The 21,278-nt window shown below is 41.4% G+C and overlaps 1 protein-coding gene across 1 annotated transcript in view; it reads left to right on the forward strand.

The window, feature by feature from the left end:
* The window catches only part of LOC309559164 (dynein axonemal heavy chain 3-like), a 480,621-nt gene that overhangs the window by 352,830 nt on the left and 106,513 nt on the right, over positions 1-21,278 (forward strand). The window contains exons 39-41 of the mRNA XM_082262311.1: positions 1,133-3,274; positions 4,948-5,173; positions 19,784-20,028. Coding sequence (XP_082118437.1) covers positions 1,133-3,274; positions 4,948-5,173; positions 19,784-20,028 — 2,613 coding nt within the window. The remainder of the gene's footprint in view (positions 1-1,132; positions 3,275-4,947; positions 5,174-19,783; positions 20,029-21,278) is intronic.

The following is a 21,278-nucleotide window of genomic DNA, read 5'->3' on the forward strand; positions in this document are numbered from 1 at the left end:
TTTTTTATTTGCAATAACAGTTACATTTTCAGCAGAAACTTTTGAGGTGTCCCATTCTTCTAAGTTCAAACAGCACCGATACACAAAGATTTAGCAAGTTGTTAAGAAACAAAAATCTGCAAAGGCAAAAAACTCTGGGGAAGAAGCTGAAACACACAGGGCAATATAGATCAGTCAGATAAGGAGTAGAGAAGAGGGCTATAAAGGTGGGAATGCTCATAAAATTGATTTATAGTGGTTTAGAAAGTTGAGGTCCGTATTTAGTCTGTTATCTTTTGTATCAAACAGAATTATTATTCATAGTTCAATGCAGGAGACACCCCGAAAAATTGTACCTGTTAGCACTGTGATATCGGGTTGGTTAGCTCAGGTGGAGGGTGAGTTTTTAGTGAAGTTGATGCCAGTCCAAACTCTAGTTTAAAGACTTGTCAGAGATTTTTTCCCTTTATTTTCACCTGGTGCTCTTGTTAGTAACACAACATCCTGTCCTAGGCTGACAGGGCTTGGTGTACATTATGTATAGGAAAGGAGCAGTATCTTCACCCTAGGCTTCTTAGCTCCTGATTTGGATTACAAACCCCTTCCCCTCGTCTGATCTTGCTATATAGGGGGATGTGTTCTGTAATCCACAAAAGAGAACTGATAAGGATGATATTTGAGATTTCAGTTCAGTGTACAGAATGTTACAAGGACATCAGATTTCTCTTCTAGAATTTGTACTAAGCTTGAAAAAGAAAACTAATGTAGACACCACGTCTAAGGACTGTTAAGTTGAAATATATTACATTTTTGTTCTTGAGATCAGAAATACTTAAGGGTGTTGGTAGCCGAGGCACCATGGCTAGCAAATATTTTTGCCTAACAGGACTCACTATCGACAGAAGACACATACAATGGAAACACCTAACATGTATCTGCATTGTGATAGTTGACAAAGGGTTTGTGACCTGTCAATACAGATGTGACTCTTCTTGAAAAAGATGTTTTTTTCTGACTTCCCCATTAAAATAGGGCACCCCATTTTTGTCCTAGTTCTTGCCTTAATCATCAACATAATGTTTGTTGTATGTGTTTTGTCAGGTGTGTTCCTGTGCATGCCACATTTTTCATTATATATATCTGTTTATTTTAGGAAAAATGGTGGAAGACTTCTGGGGTCCTTCAAAAAAAGTACTTGGAGACATGAAGTTTCTGGATAGTTTAAAAGCGTTTGATAAAGACAACATTGATCCTGCCATTATGAAAAAAATCCGTGAGAGATTTATCAATAATGAAGACTTTCAGCCATCTGTCATTAACAATGTGTCATCAGCTTGTGAAGGTTTGTGCAAGTGGGTCAGAGCTATGGAGGTGTACGATCGCGTGGCAAAAGTGGTTGCTCCTAAACGTGAACGTCTTAAAGAAGCTGAGGCTAAGCTGGCTGTACAGATGAAACAGCTGAACACCAAGCGAGCTGAACTAAAGGCTGTGGAAGACCGCCTGCAAGCTTTAAATGATGAATTCGATGCCATGAATAACAAGAAGGAAGAACTAGAAAAGAATATTGAAATCTGTTCTCAGAAACTGGTTCGTGCTGAGAAACTGATCAGTGGCCTTGGCGGGGAAAAAGATAGGTGGACAGAAGCTGCACGACTCCTAGGGAATAAGTACATAAATCTTACTGGAGATGTCCTTCTATCTTCTGGAACTGTGGCCTATCTAGGTGCTTTCACTGTAGATTATCGTCAACAGTGTCAAAGTCAATGGCATGTATTGTGCAAAGAGAAGAAATTACCCTGCTCAAATGACTTCAGCTTAAGTAATACCCTGGGTGAGCCTGTGAAAATCCGTGCTTGGCAGATAGCTGGTCTCCCAGTTGATTTCTTTTCAATAGACAATGGAATTATTGTTTCAAATTCAAGAAGATGGGCTTTAATGATTGATCCTCAAGGGCAAGCTAACAAGTGGATAAAGAATATGGAGAAAACCAACAAACTCTCTGTCATCAAGTTGTCAGATTCAACATACACGAGAACATTGGAGAATGCAATACAGTTTGGGTATCCTGTTTTAATCGAAAATATTGGGGAAGAAATAGATGCCATTTTGGAGCCCTTGCTTTTAAAACAAACTTTTAAACAGCAAGGAGTTGACTATATTCGTCTTGGTGAAAATATTATAGAATACTCAAAAGATTTTAGGCTTTACATGACCACTCGATTAAGAAACCCCCATTATCTCCCAGAGGTGGCTGTGAAGGTGTGTCTTCTTAACTTCATGATTACCCCTTTAGGTCTTCAGGACCAACTTCTTGGCATTGTAGCTGCAAAAGAAAAGCCTGAACTAGAAGAAAAAAAGAATCAACTAATTATGGAAAGTGCAGCCAATAAAAAGCAGCTAAAGGAGATAGAAGACAAAATATTGGAGGTACTGTCATCTTCAAAAGGAAACATATTAGAAGATGAGACTGCTATTAAAGTTTTGTCCTCATCAAAACTGCTTTCTGAGGAAATTTCAGAGAAACAACAAATTGCTTCTGCTACTGAAAAGGAAATTGATGAGACCCGAATGGGATATAAACCTGTTGCTATTCATTCATCCATTGTATTTTTCTGCATTTCTGATCTGGCCAACATTGAGCCAATGTACCAATACTCACTTACCTGGTTCATTAACCTTTATGTTCACTCACTTGCTCATAGCAAAAAGAGCGAAGACCTAAACACCAGAATATCAAATATTATCCAACATTTTACTCAAAGCATTTATAAAAATGTCTGCAGGTCCTTGTTTGAAAAAGATAAGCTTCTATTTTCCCTTCTTCTTACCATTGGCATAATGAAAGGAGAAGATAAAATAGATGATGAAGTATGGCGCTTTCTCTTGACTGGTGGAGTAGCACTTGACAACCCTTACCCGAACCCAGCTCCCCAGTGGTTGTCTGATAAATCCTGGGCAGAAATTGTTCGGGCATCTAATCTTCAACCACTTTCTGGGTTTATGGATCATTTTAAAAACAATATTTCAAAATGGAAGATGATTTATGACTCCTTTAAACCTCATGAAGAAACATTTCCAGATGAATGGCAAGAATTGACAGGAATAAGTCGCATGGTAATACTCAGATGCCTACGACCTGACAAAATGGTTCCAGCAATACAGGAATTCATTGCAGAAAATATGGGCAAAGCTTATATTGAGCCACCAACATTTGACCTTACAGGAAGCTATAATGATTCTAACTGTTGTGCTCCATTGATTTTTGTGCTATCTCCTGGTGCTGATCCTATGGCAGGTAAAACATTTTACATCATTACTTGTCTAGTCAAATTAATAATTGTGTATCATAATGCAGTTATTGGCTGGCAAATTCACATTCTGTAATTTGTGTAGGCTTTTTATACCTTTAACAGTGCAAAACATTATATAAATGTATACACGTTTATCTGCTTCCTGCCCACAATCTAAAAATTAATGGTCCACTGCATGATACCTTATGCTAAAGGAATGATAAACTGCACTCCATTTTAGAACTAGAAATCTGCTGCAGTGCTACCTCTCTACTGAAACTCTAATCAGGAACCACTTTGAATAGTTTCATATTATGTGATCATATACATTTATTTACAAACAAGCAAGTCATCTCAGATGTCAATGTGCCTCACGGAATGTCACTTTGACAGCAGCAGCCAGCAGACAGAAGCCATAAAAGTGTTATTCACACTGTAAAACAAATAGGTAAAGAATTCTAGAAAACTTAACTGACACATACTGTCATGACATACTGTCATGCCATGTGATAGAGAGAAACTTCTGATGACAACACAGTTATTGATATTTAAAAAAAAAATTACATTCAATAATAATTAGGGTACATACAGTTCATTACATAATACACAATCATTTATGCCTAAAAAGTAAACATATAACAGCAATGGGTTTATCCAGCATATGCCCCTTAAAGAGAATTGATGGTGTAGTTATCCTGTAATTATCTTAAAGTGTACGTACAAACTTTGTTATTTTTTTATGTATCCTGCAGGGGAGATTTCCATTTGCTTCCCATGCTGGAGAAGCAGCAGGAAATTATATCAAATCTCACCAAAGTGTGGAGAGCTCCCCCAATAGACACTGGAACATTTGTCACCAAGTAAAGTTTTGGATTTCCAAAAGACTTTCTGTCTTAGTTACAATAGTGACCAGGGCAAATAGCAGGGTGAATATCCCAACATGGATAAGACAGCAACCAAAATTACCATACTCTATCCAAACCTTAAAAATACCCTTTACATATACTTTACTCTTCAATCTTGAATTGTTATAATGCAGGGGATACTTGATTTTTTTATATACTTGTTTTCTCTCCCTGTCAGATCAAACATTTTAAGGCTATATAAGGCTATCTAGTCTCCTGTCTAAGCTCAGTGCTAATAGCAGACACTCAAAAAGCAAAAGTGCTGTTAAAATCACATAACAAAATGTATTTGACAGTTTTAGCCTCTCCCAGCAGGCCTATTGAGCTCAGGCAGGAAACAGGTCATCTTCCATCGGGGCCTTTCACCCAGAAATAGGGCTAACAGAAGAGAATACAAGTGAGTAGCACAAAAGGCCTATCATATTAAAATGAGGCTTCACTGTTATAACAAATTTAGAGATCATATATAATATAACTACTTGTAAAGCTGACAAAAAATGAAACCCCTTGTCTAGTAAACCATTGGACTTTGCTAAGAATGCCTGATTTGAATTTGTACGCTGTGCAGACTTCTAGGAAAATAGAAAGCCAGGAAAAGAAAGATGAGGATTCTGGAAGATCTTGTAAACAATGTGAATGCCATGGAAAATGACTTCCTGGCAAACTTTGTTAAATTGAAAAGGGACTTGTGTAGAAATTATATATTTTATATCCATAGATAGTTTAACAAAATTGGAATTTTATTCTAAACCTCAATATTTTTCTTCTCTTAGGCTTGTTAAAATTTGCAGATGACCTTGGTATGGGAGGGGAAAACATCCAGACCATATCACTTGGGCAGGGTCAAGGACCCATAGCAGAAAGGATGATCAATCGGGCTATAAAGGATGGGACCTGGGTGGTCCTCCAGAATTGTCACCTTGCCACCAGCTGGATGCCCACTCTGGAGAAGATTTGTGAGGAGACTATTGTACCAGAAAATACCAATGAGAAGTTCAGGTATGGAGCCCAAGTCTGTGCCATGTTAAAGCAGTTGTGGACCAATTGAGGAACAATTTAAAGGGAACCTCTTAGCATAGAAGTATGGATGCTGCCTTTGCTGACTTATTTTAGGGGCTTGTATAGAAAGAGAAACTGCATTTCAGACATAGAAGCTAATCAAATGCAATATGCTTTCTGGTGCTTAAAGAGTCCTTCAAGTTATCCCTGAGTTGCATTGAGTTCCTTGTGCGTTCATATTTAATTTATGGGGAAAGATGGGTAATTAATGCCAAATCATTGCCCTAATCCTGACTTTTTTTTTTTCATTTATTATTGTTGAAAAGCTTCTCACATACAATAAGTGACAAAACTGCATATAATGGACATTATCCAATAGCGTAGAAATGCGGCAAGTCTTGTTATATGCAACATAAGATAACCATCTGTTTATAAGAACACACATTTTCAATGTATCCCTAATTGACTTCTTCTCATATGTATATTCCATTTTTGCTGCTTCAAATATTTGTAAGAAAACCTTTTTTTTTTTTTCAATAAAAAAAGTTAGTATTTAGAAATGCAGCAAGTTGACATTTACTGTAAAACTGGAGAAGTCAAAAGAAGATCATATCAAAAAGGTAGAGTAAGGCACAGAACACCATCAACATATCACTTGCTCTGCTCAACACAACAGGCTAGGATTCCTAAAGATATATCAGAGAGAACAGAACTTGCGTTGAAAGAGTGATACACAGAACAAAAGAGAGAAGGCTCAAATAACCAGGACACTAGCTGCATGGAATTATCAACACACAATGTTGTATATTGTATATCTTGTAGGGTAAAGAGAAGTTAACCGATTTTTAAAGCTTTGACTATTAAGGGACAGATGTGTGGTAAAAAGCAAAAAGGAATGGATAAAGCAGGATAAAGAAAGAGCAAGCGGGTCAGTCTCCGGGGAGGAGTTATAGCAATAGGCCAAAGGGCTGGAAAGGGGCCAATGGGTGGCTCAACTCGATGTCAACCTGGAATAAGTCAGTTCCTGTAGAAAGCCATCAGTACAAGTAAAGTATGTACAAGGCCTTCACCTATCCCTGAACCGTTCCCCAAAGCTGTTGAGATTGGCAGTCAATTCACATTATGGTCGTTATTGATTTTGGAATACCACAGGACTCTAGTCAGTGATTGTGTCTGCTTCCACATAAATGGAACACAGGCCTTTTGCGCATTAACTAAGTGAAGTAAGCAGCAGAGGTGGGGGACTTAAGTCACATGACTTGACTTAAGTCAGACTTAAGTCACCGGTTTGAGGACTTGAGACTTGCTTGACTAAAATTAATAAAAGACTCGACTTGACTTTGACTTGGTATTCATGACTTGAGACTTGACTTTGACTTGAGACATATGACTCGAAATGACTTTACTTTTTGCATTTTCTGAAGATGTGTTAAAGCAAAATTAATGTGCCTGTTATGTTTCTGACACCACAGTCACTTAAAACACCTCAGTGTGTTCTTATTTTTAGGACACTGGCTGTTTAACAATGGAAATACTTTTAGTGACTGTGGTGTTGAAACCCGACAGGATGAAGGATTTTGAGCTGTTTGGGCATTCAAAGTGTTTCTTTAATATGCCAAGAAAAAAGCACTAAGCAGTTTTCTTAATGTTGAAAATAAAACAAAACCTTTCCTGACCACTGACTTTTAACTGATTTAAAGGTGAAAATTGGGGTAGATCAGTATTTTGACTTGATTTGTGACTTGACCAAAATAAATGACTTGACTTGACTTGCTTGACTTCTAGCAGGGACTCGACTTGACTTGCTTGCATTTTGCCACAGTAACTTGGAACTTGCTTGAGACTTGCGACTTGCTTGTGACTTGCACATGTGTGACTTACTCTCATGTCTGGTAAGCAGGCAGTGGGATTACAAAGTGCTTAATGGTGGCCTTCACATCCTCCCAAAAAGGCCTTAAGCTGAGACAGTACCAGAAATTATGAGACATCGTACCTATCTCCCTATTGCAACGCCAGCACATGTCTGGAACTTTGCTATCCATGTTGTGGAGCACGTAGGGTACCCGGTACTATGTGGAAAGTAGTGTGTACCCAAGTTCGCACTAGACAATTTGTGGGCTAAAAGGAGGATTTTTTTCAGCTTTGTGTGGCATGAACTGGATTCCAGATCTGACTCCTATTTGTGCACAAACGCTGGGTACGGGTCATCAGTGGGTACTGCCAGGTAACCATATAAGAGTGACAGCATGTCTGGACAGTTCCACTTTCCTACAAATAGATTCGAAAGGCGTGAGTGAATTTTGGAGCTCTCCAAAATTCTGTAAAAAAAATGTCTGAGTTGAATAGTGCTCCAGCAATCCAGAGGTGGGTCTAAAAGCTGGGTAAAATCAGCAGGAAACGGAAACCTGCTTCGAGGCCTGATTGTGACTTTACTACCTAGTGATTAACAGTTTTGGAACAAGCATATAGGTTGAGAATGCAGACTTCGCAGACTTCATTGGCTGCAGCTCAGTATTGGTTGCAATATTTCTATCTTCACTTGTTCACTTTAACTAGACAGCATAAATAAAACAACACAACATACTTTGTTGCAACTCCCATTCTTTTCACAAAAATGTGAAAGAGAAAAACAGGAGAAACATGTGGATTCTGTTGGTACATTCATAGACTACCCAAATATTCCAGAAGTTAAAAACAAAGATTACTTTTAGGCTGGGTTAACACTATAACGATGTTAGACATTGCATGTGATTCGCACTGCATTGCATTACTGTGCAGATCACAAGCAATGTCTGTGCAATGTGGATTCAGTCATACAAACTGTATGACTGAATTTGCATTGCATTTGGACAAAAATGGCGCAGCGCCTTTTTGTGGCTCACATTGGAATCGGATTCCTGCACCATTTGGCAGTCTGAGCTGCGATCTGCGAACCGATCTGGGGGTGTCATTAACTTTGTGTTGACACCCACAGCGGTTCGCATAGGGCAGTGTGAACTGCCTCTGAGAGACAAGCGATGCGGGACCCCGCACTTATTCTTGCATTGCAATAGTGTGAACCCAGCCTTATTCAAGAAGTAAAGTGTCTTACATAAGTTGTACCTGTATATCTGCAGGCTCTCCTCTACAGCCAATAAAAGATTAGAGTTTATACAGTATTTCTGGATTTCAAAACACAGGGGGCAGGGTTCTAATGCCACACACTGCACAGCATTGAGGAGGGAGCTGAGTGTAATCTGAGCCCTGAGTTGTGGGAAAGAACACCCCCCCCCCACACACACACACACACATACACACACACACGGTCTCATAAGAAAACATGCACAACTAAGGCTGTCAATTACCTGCTGTTTGCTGGAGGGGGATGGAGCTGTCTCCTGAAATTGTTTTCATAAGTGACTCATACAGATAGTAGAGAAATGTGAGGAGACCAAGATCACACTGGGTGCTTTGCATAGAGGCAAAAGAAGGATACAGAAGGATATGCTCTGTTCATTGTACATTTCAGTGGTTTACAACCCCTTAAAGACATGCACACTGACATGCTTGACAGTGTTTCATAATTATTTCTTCATTGCAGGTCCAAAAGGAAATTCCAAGAGAAATAAAAATTCTCTATTTAAATGCGACCCTTCCAAGAAGTAACACAAATGGCTTCCTACCAGCAACAGTCCCACTTGCTTGTGTTACTTGGTGGACTGGAGTCTTAACAAACCAGACCTCTATTCAAATATAATCAAGAAAATATAGGGATTTTCTATATTGTAGATGTGTTAAAAATGCAAGCTGCAGTAGGGCCTCCTCTTACCACTGGCAGTGACATCCAGGGCACTGTGCATTACAGACCACCCCCCAGACCACCATCCAGCACTGTGCAGCATTACAACAGGCCTCTTCTGACCACCGGCATCCAGAGCACTGTGCATTACAGGCCACCCCTCAGACCTGAGACCACCATCCAGCACTGTGCAGCATTACAGGCCACCTCTTACCAGTGACCACTGGTATACCAGCATCCAGAGCAGTGTTCATTACAGGCCATCCCTCAGACCTGAAACCCCCATCCAGCACTCTGCAGCATTACAGGCCTCCTCAGACCACAGTCCAGAGCACTCTGCAGCATTACAAGCCGCCTCAGACTGTCTGGAGTGGCTAAATTTGTATCTGTGAGTTTGTTCAAACCTTAATACCATAAATAATTTACATATTCGATTTTTTTACTTCAGGAGTATATAAGGAGTTTAGAAATTCTGTAGAAATGCTTAACCACTTGCCGCCCGCCCACCGTCAAATGACGGCGGGACGGTGCGGCCATTGTTCTGTGCGGACGTCATATGACGTCCGCCCATTCAGGCAGGGCGATCGTGTGCGGGCCGCCCTGCACTGCCGGTGTCGGCGTGTCCCCGGGACACAGACCGTCACCGGCAGGGGGGAAACAGCCAATGGGCGTGGCTGTTTCTCACGTGATTGGCTGTGTTTCAATCACACAGCCGATCACAATGGGAAAGCCCAGAAGATGACCGCACATGCGCGATCGGGAGCGAGCAGCGCGGTCATGTTGGTGTCTCTGTGTTCCCTAGGAACACAGCTAGTCACCGGCAGTAGTAAACAGTCACTGACAGTGACTGTTTACTATGTGATCGGCTGTGAATCCATTCACAGCCGATCACAAAATGTAAACACAGAGCAGTAACTCACTGTTACTAGCTCTTCTCCCCTCACACAGTTTCCAGTGTGAGGAGAGCAGAGCCAGAAACAGTGAGTTATTGCTCTGTGTACCTGTCACAATGTAAAAGCACACCAATAAACGTCCCCACACAGTCCTCAGCCCCCCCCCCCAATTGCACCTGTCACCCAACAGTCACCTCATCAGTGCCCAGAAATTGCCACTCATAAGGCTACGTTCACATGTGAGTGTAGCGATCGCGGGCAGAATCACCACGATTCTGCCCGCAACCTGGAAATCATTGCAAATTGCGGGGCGCCTGTGCGTTGCCCGTGATTTGCAATAGCCCCCCAAACGCTGTGCGATGTTGCCGCTATTTCCGCTTCCGCCTGCCAAATCGCGGTAACACCACGCAAACAACGCATGCCGCCCAAAAAAGGTACAAGAGTTTCTTTGGGGCGTCATGTGTTGTTTGCGTGATGTTACCTCGATTCGCCAGGCAGAAATCGCGGCAACATCGCACAGCATTTGGGGTGCTATTGCAAATCACGGGCAACGCACAGGCGTCCCGCGATTTGCAATGATTTCTGGATCTCGGGCAGAAGCGTGGTGATTCTGCCCATGATTGCTATGCTCACATGTGAACCTAGCCCAAAGTGCACCTGTCATCAGAGACTGCCATCAGTACCGCCGTGCACCATCGCCCGTCACCTGTCACCCATCGGTGACCATCGCCCGTCACCTGTCACCCCATCAATCACCGTCACTTGTCACCCCATCAGTCATCTTCACTTGTCACCCCATCAGTGATCGTCACTTGTCACCCCATCAATCATCGTCACTTGTCACCCCATCAGTGATCGTCATCTGTCACCCCATCAATCATTGTCACTTGTCACCCCATCAGTGATAGTCATCTGTCACCCCATCAATCATCGTCACCTGTCACCCCATCAGTGATCGTCATCTGTCACCCCATCAGTGATCGTCATCTGTCACCCCATCAATCATCGTCACCTGTCACCCCATCAGTCATTGTCATCTGTCACCCCATACGTCATTGTCATCTGTCACCCCATACGTCATTGTCATCTGTCACCCCATCAGTCATCGTCACCTGTCACCCCCATCAGTCATCGTCACCTGTCACCCCATCAGTCATCGTCATCTGTCACCCCATCAGTGACCGTCACCTGCCACCTATCAGTCACCTGCCACCCATCAGTGATCATCCGCAGTCAACCGTCACCCGTTGCACAGCCCATCACAGCCAGCATGTCAAAAAGGATGTACAGCAGCGAGGAGGCCCTTCAGGCCCTCTCCATGACTGATGAGAGCACCGGGGAGCTCTCATCAGTATCCGAATCCAATTCCGATCCCTGATTCGGAATTTGAAATCGCTAATAGTAGCGGATCGGAGATGGACTCGGACTATTCCTGTACACTTTCCTTTATAGAATGTATTTTGGGGTGCAATTTTTGTTATATACATGCAACCACTTACCGACCGCCTAACGACTATATACGTCGGTCATTAAAAGCTAAATACTGGGGTTATGGCAGCAGATAGCTGCCATAACCCCCAGTATTTTTTTAAAACGGCGGGCGGTCAGCTTTCAGATAAGGGTGGTCCCAGTGGCGGATTCACCGCGGAATTACCCTTGCGGTTCAGGGGAAGAGGTGCCCCCCCTCCCGCCGCGTCCCAGACGTTTTCCCAGCTTACCGGACCCGCCGGCAGCGGGGAAAACTATCCGGATCCTCAGAGACAGGAAGTCAAGTGAGGGCAAGATGGCCCTCACTCGACTCTATGGTCTTGGAGGACCGGAGCTACGTCAAAAGTCGTTGCCTAGCAACCGGTTTAAAGGGCCGCTTTTTTTTTTTGCTTTTTTTTCAACAATTTTTTTTTCTTTTTTAGTGTAGTTGTGAGGTGTAAGGTCTTTTTGACCCCAGATCTCACAATAAAGAGGACCTGTCATGCCTATTTCTATTACAAGGCATGTTTACATTCCTTGTAATAGGAATAAAAATTATCAAAACATTTTTTTTTAAAACTGTGTAAAAATAAAAAAATAATAAATAAAATAAATAGGAAATAAAAAAATAAAAAAATTAAAGCGCCCTGTCCCCGTTAGCTCACACGCAGAAGCAAACGCATACACAAGTCCCGCCCACATATGTAAACAGTGTTCAAACCATACATGTGAGGTATCGCCGCGATCGTTAGAGCAAGAGAAATAATTTGAGCCCTAGACCTCCTCTGTAACTCTAAGCTGGTAACCTGTAGAAATTTTTAAATTGTTGCCTATGGGGATTTTTAAGTACCAATGTTTGGCGCCATTCTGTGAGCGTGCGCAATTTTGAATGATGACATGTTGGGTATCTAATTACTCGGCGTAACATTATCTTTCATATTATGGAAAAAAATTGGGCTAAATTTACTGTTTTTTTATTTTTTAATTTAAAAAAGTGCATTTTTTTCAAAATTGCATTTGGAAGACTGCTGCGCAAATATGGTGTAATAAAAAATATTGCAACGATCTCCATTTTATTCTCTAGGGTCTCTGCTAAAAAAATATATATAATGTTTGGGGGTTCTAAGTAGTTTTCTAGCAAAAAAAATGATTTTAGCTTGTAAACACCAAGTGTCAAAAATAGGCCCAGTCTTAAAGTGGATAAATGGACAAGTTTGTGTAAAATGCTACTTGGATGTTAGGCCTCTGTATGTGGCTAGGCTGTGTAAAAGTGTTACACATGTGGTATCGCCATACTCAGGAGGAATAGCAGAATGTATTTTGGGGTGCAATTTTTGCTATGTACATTCTTTGTGTTGGAAATATTTCATAAATGGACAACTTTGTGTAAAAAAAAATGCATTTTCATTTTCTTTCCACAGGTTCCAAAAACTTGTGGAAAAAAATGACACGTTCAAAAGACTCATTATGCCTCAAAAATTATTCGTTGGGGTGTTTGTTTTCCAAAATGGGGTCCTTTTATGGGGATTTCCATTGTCCTGGTGCTCCAGGGCCTTCAAAAGTGCGATAGGTTGTCAGAAAATTATATGTGTAATTTATGCTCCTAGAATGCCGGACGGTGCTACTTGGATGTTAGGCCTCTGTATGTGGTCAGGCTGTGAAAAAGTCTCACACATGTGGTATCGCCATACTCAGGAGGAGTAGTAGAATGTGTTTTGGGGTGTAGTTGCAAGTATACATATGCTGTGTGAGAGAAATAACCTGTTAATACGTCAATTTGTAAAAAAAAAAAATCTTCATTTTGCAAAGACTTGTGGGAAAAAATTACAACTTCAAAAAACTCACCATGCCCCTTATTAAATACCTTGGAATGTCTACTTTCCAAAAAGGGGTAATTTGGGGGGTATTTGTACTTTCCTGACTTTTTAGTTTCTCAAGAAATGAGATAGGCCTTCAGTACATCAGGTGTGATCAAGTGTGATACATTTTTAATGATTAGCGCCATAACTTGTGGACTCTATAACTTTCACAAAGACCAAATAATATACACTTATTTGGGTTATTTTTACCAAAGATCAGTAGCAGTATAAATTTTGGCCAAAATTTGTGAAGAAAAATGACTAATTTGCAAAATGTTATGACAGAAACAAAGAAAAATGTGTTTTTTCACAATATTTTCAATCTTTTTTTATTTATAGTAGTGATTAAATACCATCAAAAGAAAGCTCTATTTGTGTGAAAAAAAGGACTCAAATTTTTTATGGGTACAGTGTTGCATGACTGAGTAATTGTCATTCAAAGTGTGAGAGCGCTGAAAGCTGAAAATCGGTCTGGGCAGGAAGGGGGTGAAAGTGCACTGTAGGCAAGTGGTTAAATATTGCATTACAATTTACCTAAACACATTAGATTTTAGTTGACTAAAATTATTTTATTTGACTAAAATGTACTAGAGATTTTTTTTTTTTTTTTGAAAGGTGTTTATTTAAAAATTTTTGCATAACAGTAACAAAAAGAAAACACAAGGGCAACATTGCCCATAAAACAAGTGTAAGGCAAGCATGTAAATTACACAAGGGTATCAGAAGACATCTTAACCTAACACCACAGAAGGGGGGGGAAGGGGGGGGGAATAGAGAGGGGCCTAAACGGCCCAAAACAAGGGGGGGAAGGGGAAGAAATGGGATGCGTACCACAAAGAGCCAGGAGGGCCAAGCAACTGCGAGGCTATACTCCCAACCGGTTGTCACATAGATGGGGAGGGGGGGGGGGAAGGAGAAAGGAACATACCAACAAGACTTACCATACCATACACACCCACACATCCACAATCACACACCATCCCCTACCTCCAGGTACCCACCCCCCAAGATAAGGGGGGGGGGTATAGAACAAACAACTCATGTAATAAAACAAATATAAACCGCATAACATCCGGGGCTACTCAGACTCAGTCGAGAGATAAGCTGGAGGGCAAAGGGGCATCTGCCCAATACGAGTCTTCCACATCAAGCCAGGGCTGCCAGACATTAGTGAACTTTTTAGGACACCCTCTACTCTTATAAATTAGCTTATAAAGCGGAACATCACTGCGCACCAAAATATAGAACTCCTGTATGGTAGGCGGTTCAGCCCTCCTCCAATGCAACAAAATAAGTTTCCTGGCATAGAACAGTAAGATGCGGAGCAGGATCCTAGGGCGTACACGATGTACAATGTCATTCAACACACCCAGCAGGCCTACCTCAGGAGTAAGAGGGACCGACAGGTGCAGTTTATTAGTAAAAAAGGCAAAAATAGATGACCAGTAACCTTTAACATGGGGACAGGACCAGAACATGTGGAGCAAGTCCGCAGCAGGACAGCCGCACCTGGGGCAAGCGGCTCCCGGGGCTACCCCCATACGGACCAACTTCTGGGGTGTATAATGCAGATGATGGATAAATTTAAACTGTATTAACCTATTATTCGAACTAATAAGATCCTGAAAACAAACCTCCGTGGCCTCCTCCCATGTCTCCTCTGTCAGGTCGGGCAAGAGCGCGACCCACCGGCCCATGGCCGTTTTAAACGGGTCAGCACCCGCCGCCTGCAGCCTCATATAAAACGTAGTGACCATTTTATTAATCCCTTCAATAGACAATAACAGCTCCATCGGGGATTCCCCGAGCTCCAGGGTCAGTCCCGCAAACTGTGCACGGGCGGCGTGGCGTAATAACAGGTATTTAAAGAAAAAACGGTTGCTCACACCATGGTGGGCCTTCAGGTCATCAAAGGAAACAAAATGAGACGACCGAAAGACGTGAGAGACATGGGTCACCCCAAGTCCAGACCACCAGCCCGAATCCGGATGACCATAGAGCTCGGGGAAGTTGTGATTATCCCATAATGGGGCATTGGGAGACACAGCAGGCGTCTCCATGTACTAGAGATTTTAGTCGACTAAAAATACAATGACTAAAATGGGACTAAAACTAAAATGGCATTTTAGTCAAAGACTATGACTAAAACTAAAACAATTGCAGATGACTAAAATGGTACAAAAACTAAAATGGCATTTTAGTCAAAAGACTAAAACGAACTCATAATACGATGCCTAAAACAAAATCATAATTTGATGCCAAAATTAACACTGGCTACAAACAGATGCACCACTACCTAATACTTCAGGAAAAGGATATGAACGGTCATTCCTGCCTCCAGAGAAAGAAATGTGGATTCATACATGAGCCCTTTCACTAGTCCATGACCAGCAACCTTCTATCTTTTCACTCTCCAGCACATGACCAACTTCTATGCTGCATTCTCTCCCAGTATGTATATGATCGTTAATCCCTCTGTCAGGTTTTTATTGCTGCCTGCTACACATTCTTGTTGATTGCCTTCCTTTTGACCACCAGGGTGTTTTCTGTGATTGCCTGTCTTTCCTCTCAGAGGCGAATCCTCCATATATTCTTTTGGAGAATCCACTGGGGGTTGATTATAGTGACATTGTCCTTCTAATGGATTATTTCTATGAACAGATGTATAATGCACTAATGAGAATTTCAGCTCACAAAAATTCACTGGTGGTCAATGAGGTGGGGGATACAGGAAAAGTAAAGCAGACAGCAAGACAAACTGTGGACCTTGCCACTTTCTTCTCTATACAAAACTAAGAAAAAGTTTTGGATTATATTTCCCTTTTTTGATTTGCTGCTTTTTGAGGAATGGTATGACCTAGTTTACAAATCTTGTTTCAAGGCTTTTGTTGGTGATTTAAGCAAGGCTTGCGTAATAGCAAATGGATGCCTTGAGCTTATTAATGAAACTTCAGATGTCTTCTGATGTTGATGCACAAGCAAATCATACAATACATTTAAAATGGATATCCTGTGAGGTTATTCAATGATTAATATGGCCACACAACATAAGCACATTATTATCCTAGAAGGAAATGCAACCATTTCTGTGAATAAAATTGTACTTTGTGCCTCTTTTACTGGCAGTTACATATGGTGAAACTTGGACATATATTATTGTTTGTGGCTACTTGTGTTAATTATCAGTATTTCAAAGCTTAGCAGTTCAGGTCAGGGCAAAAAGGAAGGTGTGTGGACCTAGATTCTGTACTGGTTTTCAATCCACTTCTCTAGGCTAACTACGTCTACACTTTTCCTGTGTTTTTTAATTGTAGCGCTGACCCCTTTTAGGAGCCGCTGGTGATGATGGTTCCTCTGTTCTGCCATGACTCTCTAAACTGCTCAGCCCCAAATGACACACTTTGTCATATACTAAAGCCATCTACACCTGTGGACTTAGGCATTAGCAGTCTACCACCCTTTTATAATACACAGGAATAAGGTCACAACCCGCTTAGCGGTAAATCAATTGAATATAAAATGGCAATTCAAACCAACATTCTATAAATGAGCAAACAGACAATTATAGAGGCATGAAGACACAATAAAAGGGAAACTGGTCCTTGTGCACACACTCTGCATGTAACCCTTATGGCATGTGGGAGTTTGCATCTCTAGTAAATAGGGTACCCCTGAATGTGGCTAAACGTACCTGGTGTCTAATATTCAACATTGGCCAGCTTTCAGTAGGGCCCTTCTTTAGGTGGTTTACTGTCCCTTTAAGAATGTAGTAGATAACAGAGATTAAGCAGCTAAGTTAGAGAAGTCTCATTTTGGGCTAACAGAGTATGGTGGGTGTTTAAGACATGTAGTTCAGCTAATCTGGTCCTAATTGCTTGGCAATTAGCAGGTCCGAGTAATCAGGTCCTAGATCCCCACACAGGGCATAGTCTCTCAGCTTGGATCCTGATGACGCATTGACTCTTTCTTCCTGAATTCATTCTCTAAAGGTAGCTCTAGTAGATGCAAGTTCATCCCCGCTCCCTGATGTGGGGGTACAGGCAAAGCAACAGGTCCTCTTAGCTCCTTTCTAATGGCTCAGGTCCTCGTCTGTGAGGTGCAGACCCTAACCACAGGTCTGTCCCCATCACCTTCTTTCCAGTACTGCCATGATCAGGAGCAATTTGCCTAGGAAAACAGTGAAGCTCTCCTCCTACAGGTGCAAAGGTTTGTGGGAATTGAAGTCCACTGCCAGTTAACCTCCATTAAAAAGCATTGTATAGCGCCCCTTTAAGAACTACAATTCCCATCATCCATAGCACCTGCACAGTGAGTCCTCACTGATGCTCCCACTGGCTCCCTCTCTTCTGCCCTGTGAAAAGATCTCATCCATTTGCCAGGAGAGGGGGGGGGGGAGCAGAGGAGTAAGTAGGGCATGACACAGAGCCTGCAGCCCATCTGTCTGGTTACACAGGAGTCTTTAAACACCCCAGCCCATCTGGAGGGGAATAGAGAAAGAAGTAGCAAACAGAAAGCCAGCCCCACTCCAGCCACTACACACTGCACCAGTGGGGGAAGAGCCAGCCAGCTCATACAGAATGAAGAGTCCTTGGCTGCTGTATACAGTAAACCAGTGGGGGGGGGGGGTGCAAGCAGTCTTATAGCACCCAGCTACACAGTGAAAAAAAGTTTGAAGTTTTTTTTTTTTTGTTCAGTCCAGGTGAATCTTTTGCTTTAATTTACTGAATGTCTAAAAGAAAGGTTTTACACACCCTTCACTGCTTCCTATTGAAAATGCTGTAATATAAAATATTACTAGCAGCGCAATGCCTCATAAGATATAAAAATGAATAAATAGAGATGGTACCTTTAAAACCACAACAAGTGGTGGGGTGGTGCTTTAAAAAAATAATGTGCGTAGCAGATCTAAATATAGATATATTAATTCAATGGCATATGATTTTACTGTGTATTAACTAAAAAACAGTATAGTGTTATCATGTATAGTGCATCCTATGTAGACTTAAAGTGCATCCGTTATAACCATAATAAAAAAATGACATCATATATATTGCATGTGCCCAAACAAAATGTATCAAGATACTGAAATAAAATTGACAATAGAAAAGTGCAAGGTTGCAAACATAAGTGCATATAGTGTCCTTATACAGTGTGGTCTTTCAGAGCTTCCCGAAAAAACACACACATCAGTGTCCAAAAACAAACAAAGTGGGAATAAGTATGCTGCTGCTATGTTGGAGAATATAGCACAGAAAAAAAAGTCTCTTCAAACAATCCCTCTGGAGTACAGTGCAAGGAGTGGTGGTGTCACCCTCCGTGCTCGTGGGATATAGTAAAATTGCACACTCACCGGAAGATGTTGACCCCCAGTACCATACGGCAAGGGGAGTCAGTAAAAGTTTTAGGACAGAAGTATCCAAATAGATGTCCCCTCCGTCCGTGCTCGGGTGGTCCTGGATGGTCCTCAATTAGTAGGGTGTTAGTCCTTGGGCCTGCTCTGAAAGTCGTGGGAGGGGGTGGACTGCTTCCTATTGGCACATTTGTATAGGCAAAGGCGTAAAGTGACTGTCTCTGGGTTTAAGTCCACTTGAAGTCACTGATTTGACTGCATTTCTCATGCATTTACCTTTACGATGTTGACAACAGTAGTCTTGGTCATTACCATTTTTCATTTCAAGTACATCTACCATTAGAGAAATATGGGGTCTCATGAAAATGCTAGTTACTTAGCTGTGTGTGGCTTCCTTACCTCTGAGTCACAAAACCTAAGCAAGCAATCAGAAAATGTAAGGGAAAAATAAAATTCTCTTATCTTTGTAGTTGTTACAAGTCAGTAAATCAGAAAGTATTGTAGTCATTGCACAATTGTGACAGCCAAGCAACTAGCCATTTTAGAGGCAGAGGCCAGCTATGGTAGCTTGCATATGTTAAAAAGAGTGTCCCCATATTTTATTTATCTGTAGCAGTAGAATTCATCTGCAGGATCTGTATTTATCTGTAGGCCACTCATCCTGGCGTCAAACTTTTTTTTTTATGTTCAGAAGCCAGTAGAGGCTCTCTAACTGTAATCCAGGATTGAAAATGTTCACTGGTATGCAGAGGCATAAGGGAATTTCATATCATGAAGGGGATTACTCATAGCACATTTTTTTTCTAATTTTTTGATTTTCATGATTGTCACAAAAGGGCACACAAGGTGGTGAAGGATGTATATCTGGAGCTTTGTAAGTTAAAAGGCTTCAGAGGAAGACAGAAGAATAGACAGGAAGTTGTATTACTGTCTAGGCAGGGCCTTGAAGTCTGGCTGAAACAGAAGAGGGTGGGTTCCATGACCATCACTTCATTTTACGTTTCTTTTACGTGGCCAGGAGACAACCCACATGTGGAAAGATTTTATGTTGAGATCTCTGCCTGTACTGCCATCTGTGTGTGCTAAACCCTTACAAAGCATTAGTTCAAGATAGGGGAAAAACGAGAACAAATATTAAAGAATATAAATAAAAAACTGCCAAGACCAGTAACCATGAATTCTTTTCAAACTGAAATAGGATTGATTACTATTGATAAATGCAAATAACTTTATTTTATTATGCATCAATGATTTCTCTTTCAGGCTCTGGTTAACCAGTTATCCTTCAGACAAATTTCCTGTGAGCATCCTCCAGAATGGTATAAAAATGACCAATGAACCCCCTAAAGGACTGAGGGCCAATCTGTTGCGATCATACCTGAACAATCCTATATCAGACCCGGTCTTCTTCAGCAGCTGCCAGAAACCCAGGATGTGGCAAAAACTCTTATTTGGCCTGTGCTTCTTTCATGCTCTAGTTCAAGAAAGAAGGACCTTTGGACCATTAGGTATGGGAGTTTTAGTCGAAATTGTATTGTATTTCTAGGAAAATATTCATTACAGGCTAGTATTGTAAAATGTATCCAATAGTAATTTTTGACATGATTTATTTTTTTGCTTGTTTTGCCATCCTTTCAAAATTATATTTGATATAGAAATGTGTACATTTTTGGCCTACTACTTGTCAGGTCACCTGTGGCCAGGTGACAACTGCACCGTGTTTGAGACAGGGGTGCACCGCAAGGTAGTGAACCCAATAGCTGACTGCTGTGGATGGACAGGAAACGTGAGCCCAAGATTTCCCAGGGCGCAGAATCTAAGGCCCAGCAGGTGTTCACCAGAGCCTCTAGTGGTGAGGATGGACTTCGCTGCAACTTGACCCAGATCGCGGCCCCTGGGGTCCCTCGGATCACGCTCCGTAGGGATAGAGAGAAAGCAGCCACTCAGGACACAAGGGATAGTGATGGGTAAGCCAAGGTTGGGGCAACAGGCAGATGAGGGTAACCAAGGGATAGGCCAAAGGTCAGGATCACAGGCAAACAGGAGTAGTTAGAGACGAGCCAAAGTCGGTACACAGAAAGGTAGATGTAGCACACGGCAGACAGGAACACAAGCTAACAAACACTGTTGAACAGCAAAGCAGACCTGCAGTGCACTGGTTAATATAGACTTCCTGGAATGGCCTGGGGTGGAGCCATACACGGAGGAGAGATGATAAAAGGCAGCCAGAAGGAGAGTCAGGCCTCTAATGGAGACATGGAGGAGAAGGTAAGCTGCCAGACACTATTGTATGTCCATGACACCACTCAGTATATCCGTTGGATTAGTCACCAGTCTTAAACTGAAGTAGAAGGTAAGAGTGTTCTTATATATAAAAAAAAAATAAAAATCAGCCTTTACACTAAAAATTTTGTCACGCCTTTTTTAAATTTTTTTTCACCATTTCCTCTGATTAAAAAAAAAAATATTCTACATTGATATCTTTATGCCCCCCTTCCTTGAGTCTTTTTAACAACCATTGCCTAACCTCAAGCTAAGCTCAGTACCAGTGTCCTTTGAAAGTTATGTGTGCCTCCATCTCTGGCTCAGCAGCACTTTGTATGAGAGTTAGACTCCTTTGGGAGTTTTGTATGGATTTTTTTCTCTCTTGCACATTTTATATTAGGTGATAGTTATCGTAGATTTGTTTGTGATATATATATATATATATATAAATATATATATATATATATATATATATCTTGCACTAATTGTTGTT

The sequence above is a fragment of the Pelophylax lessonae genome (assembly GCF_965119305.1).
Source record: "Pelophylax lessonae genome assembly, chromosome: 6".
NCBI lineage: Eukaryota > Metazoa > Chordata > Amphibia > Anura > Ranidae > Pelophylax > Pelophylax lessonae.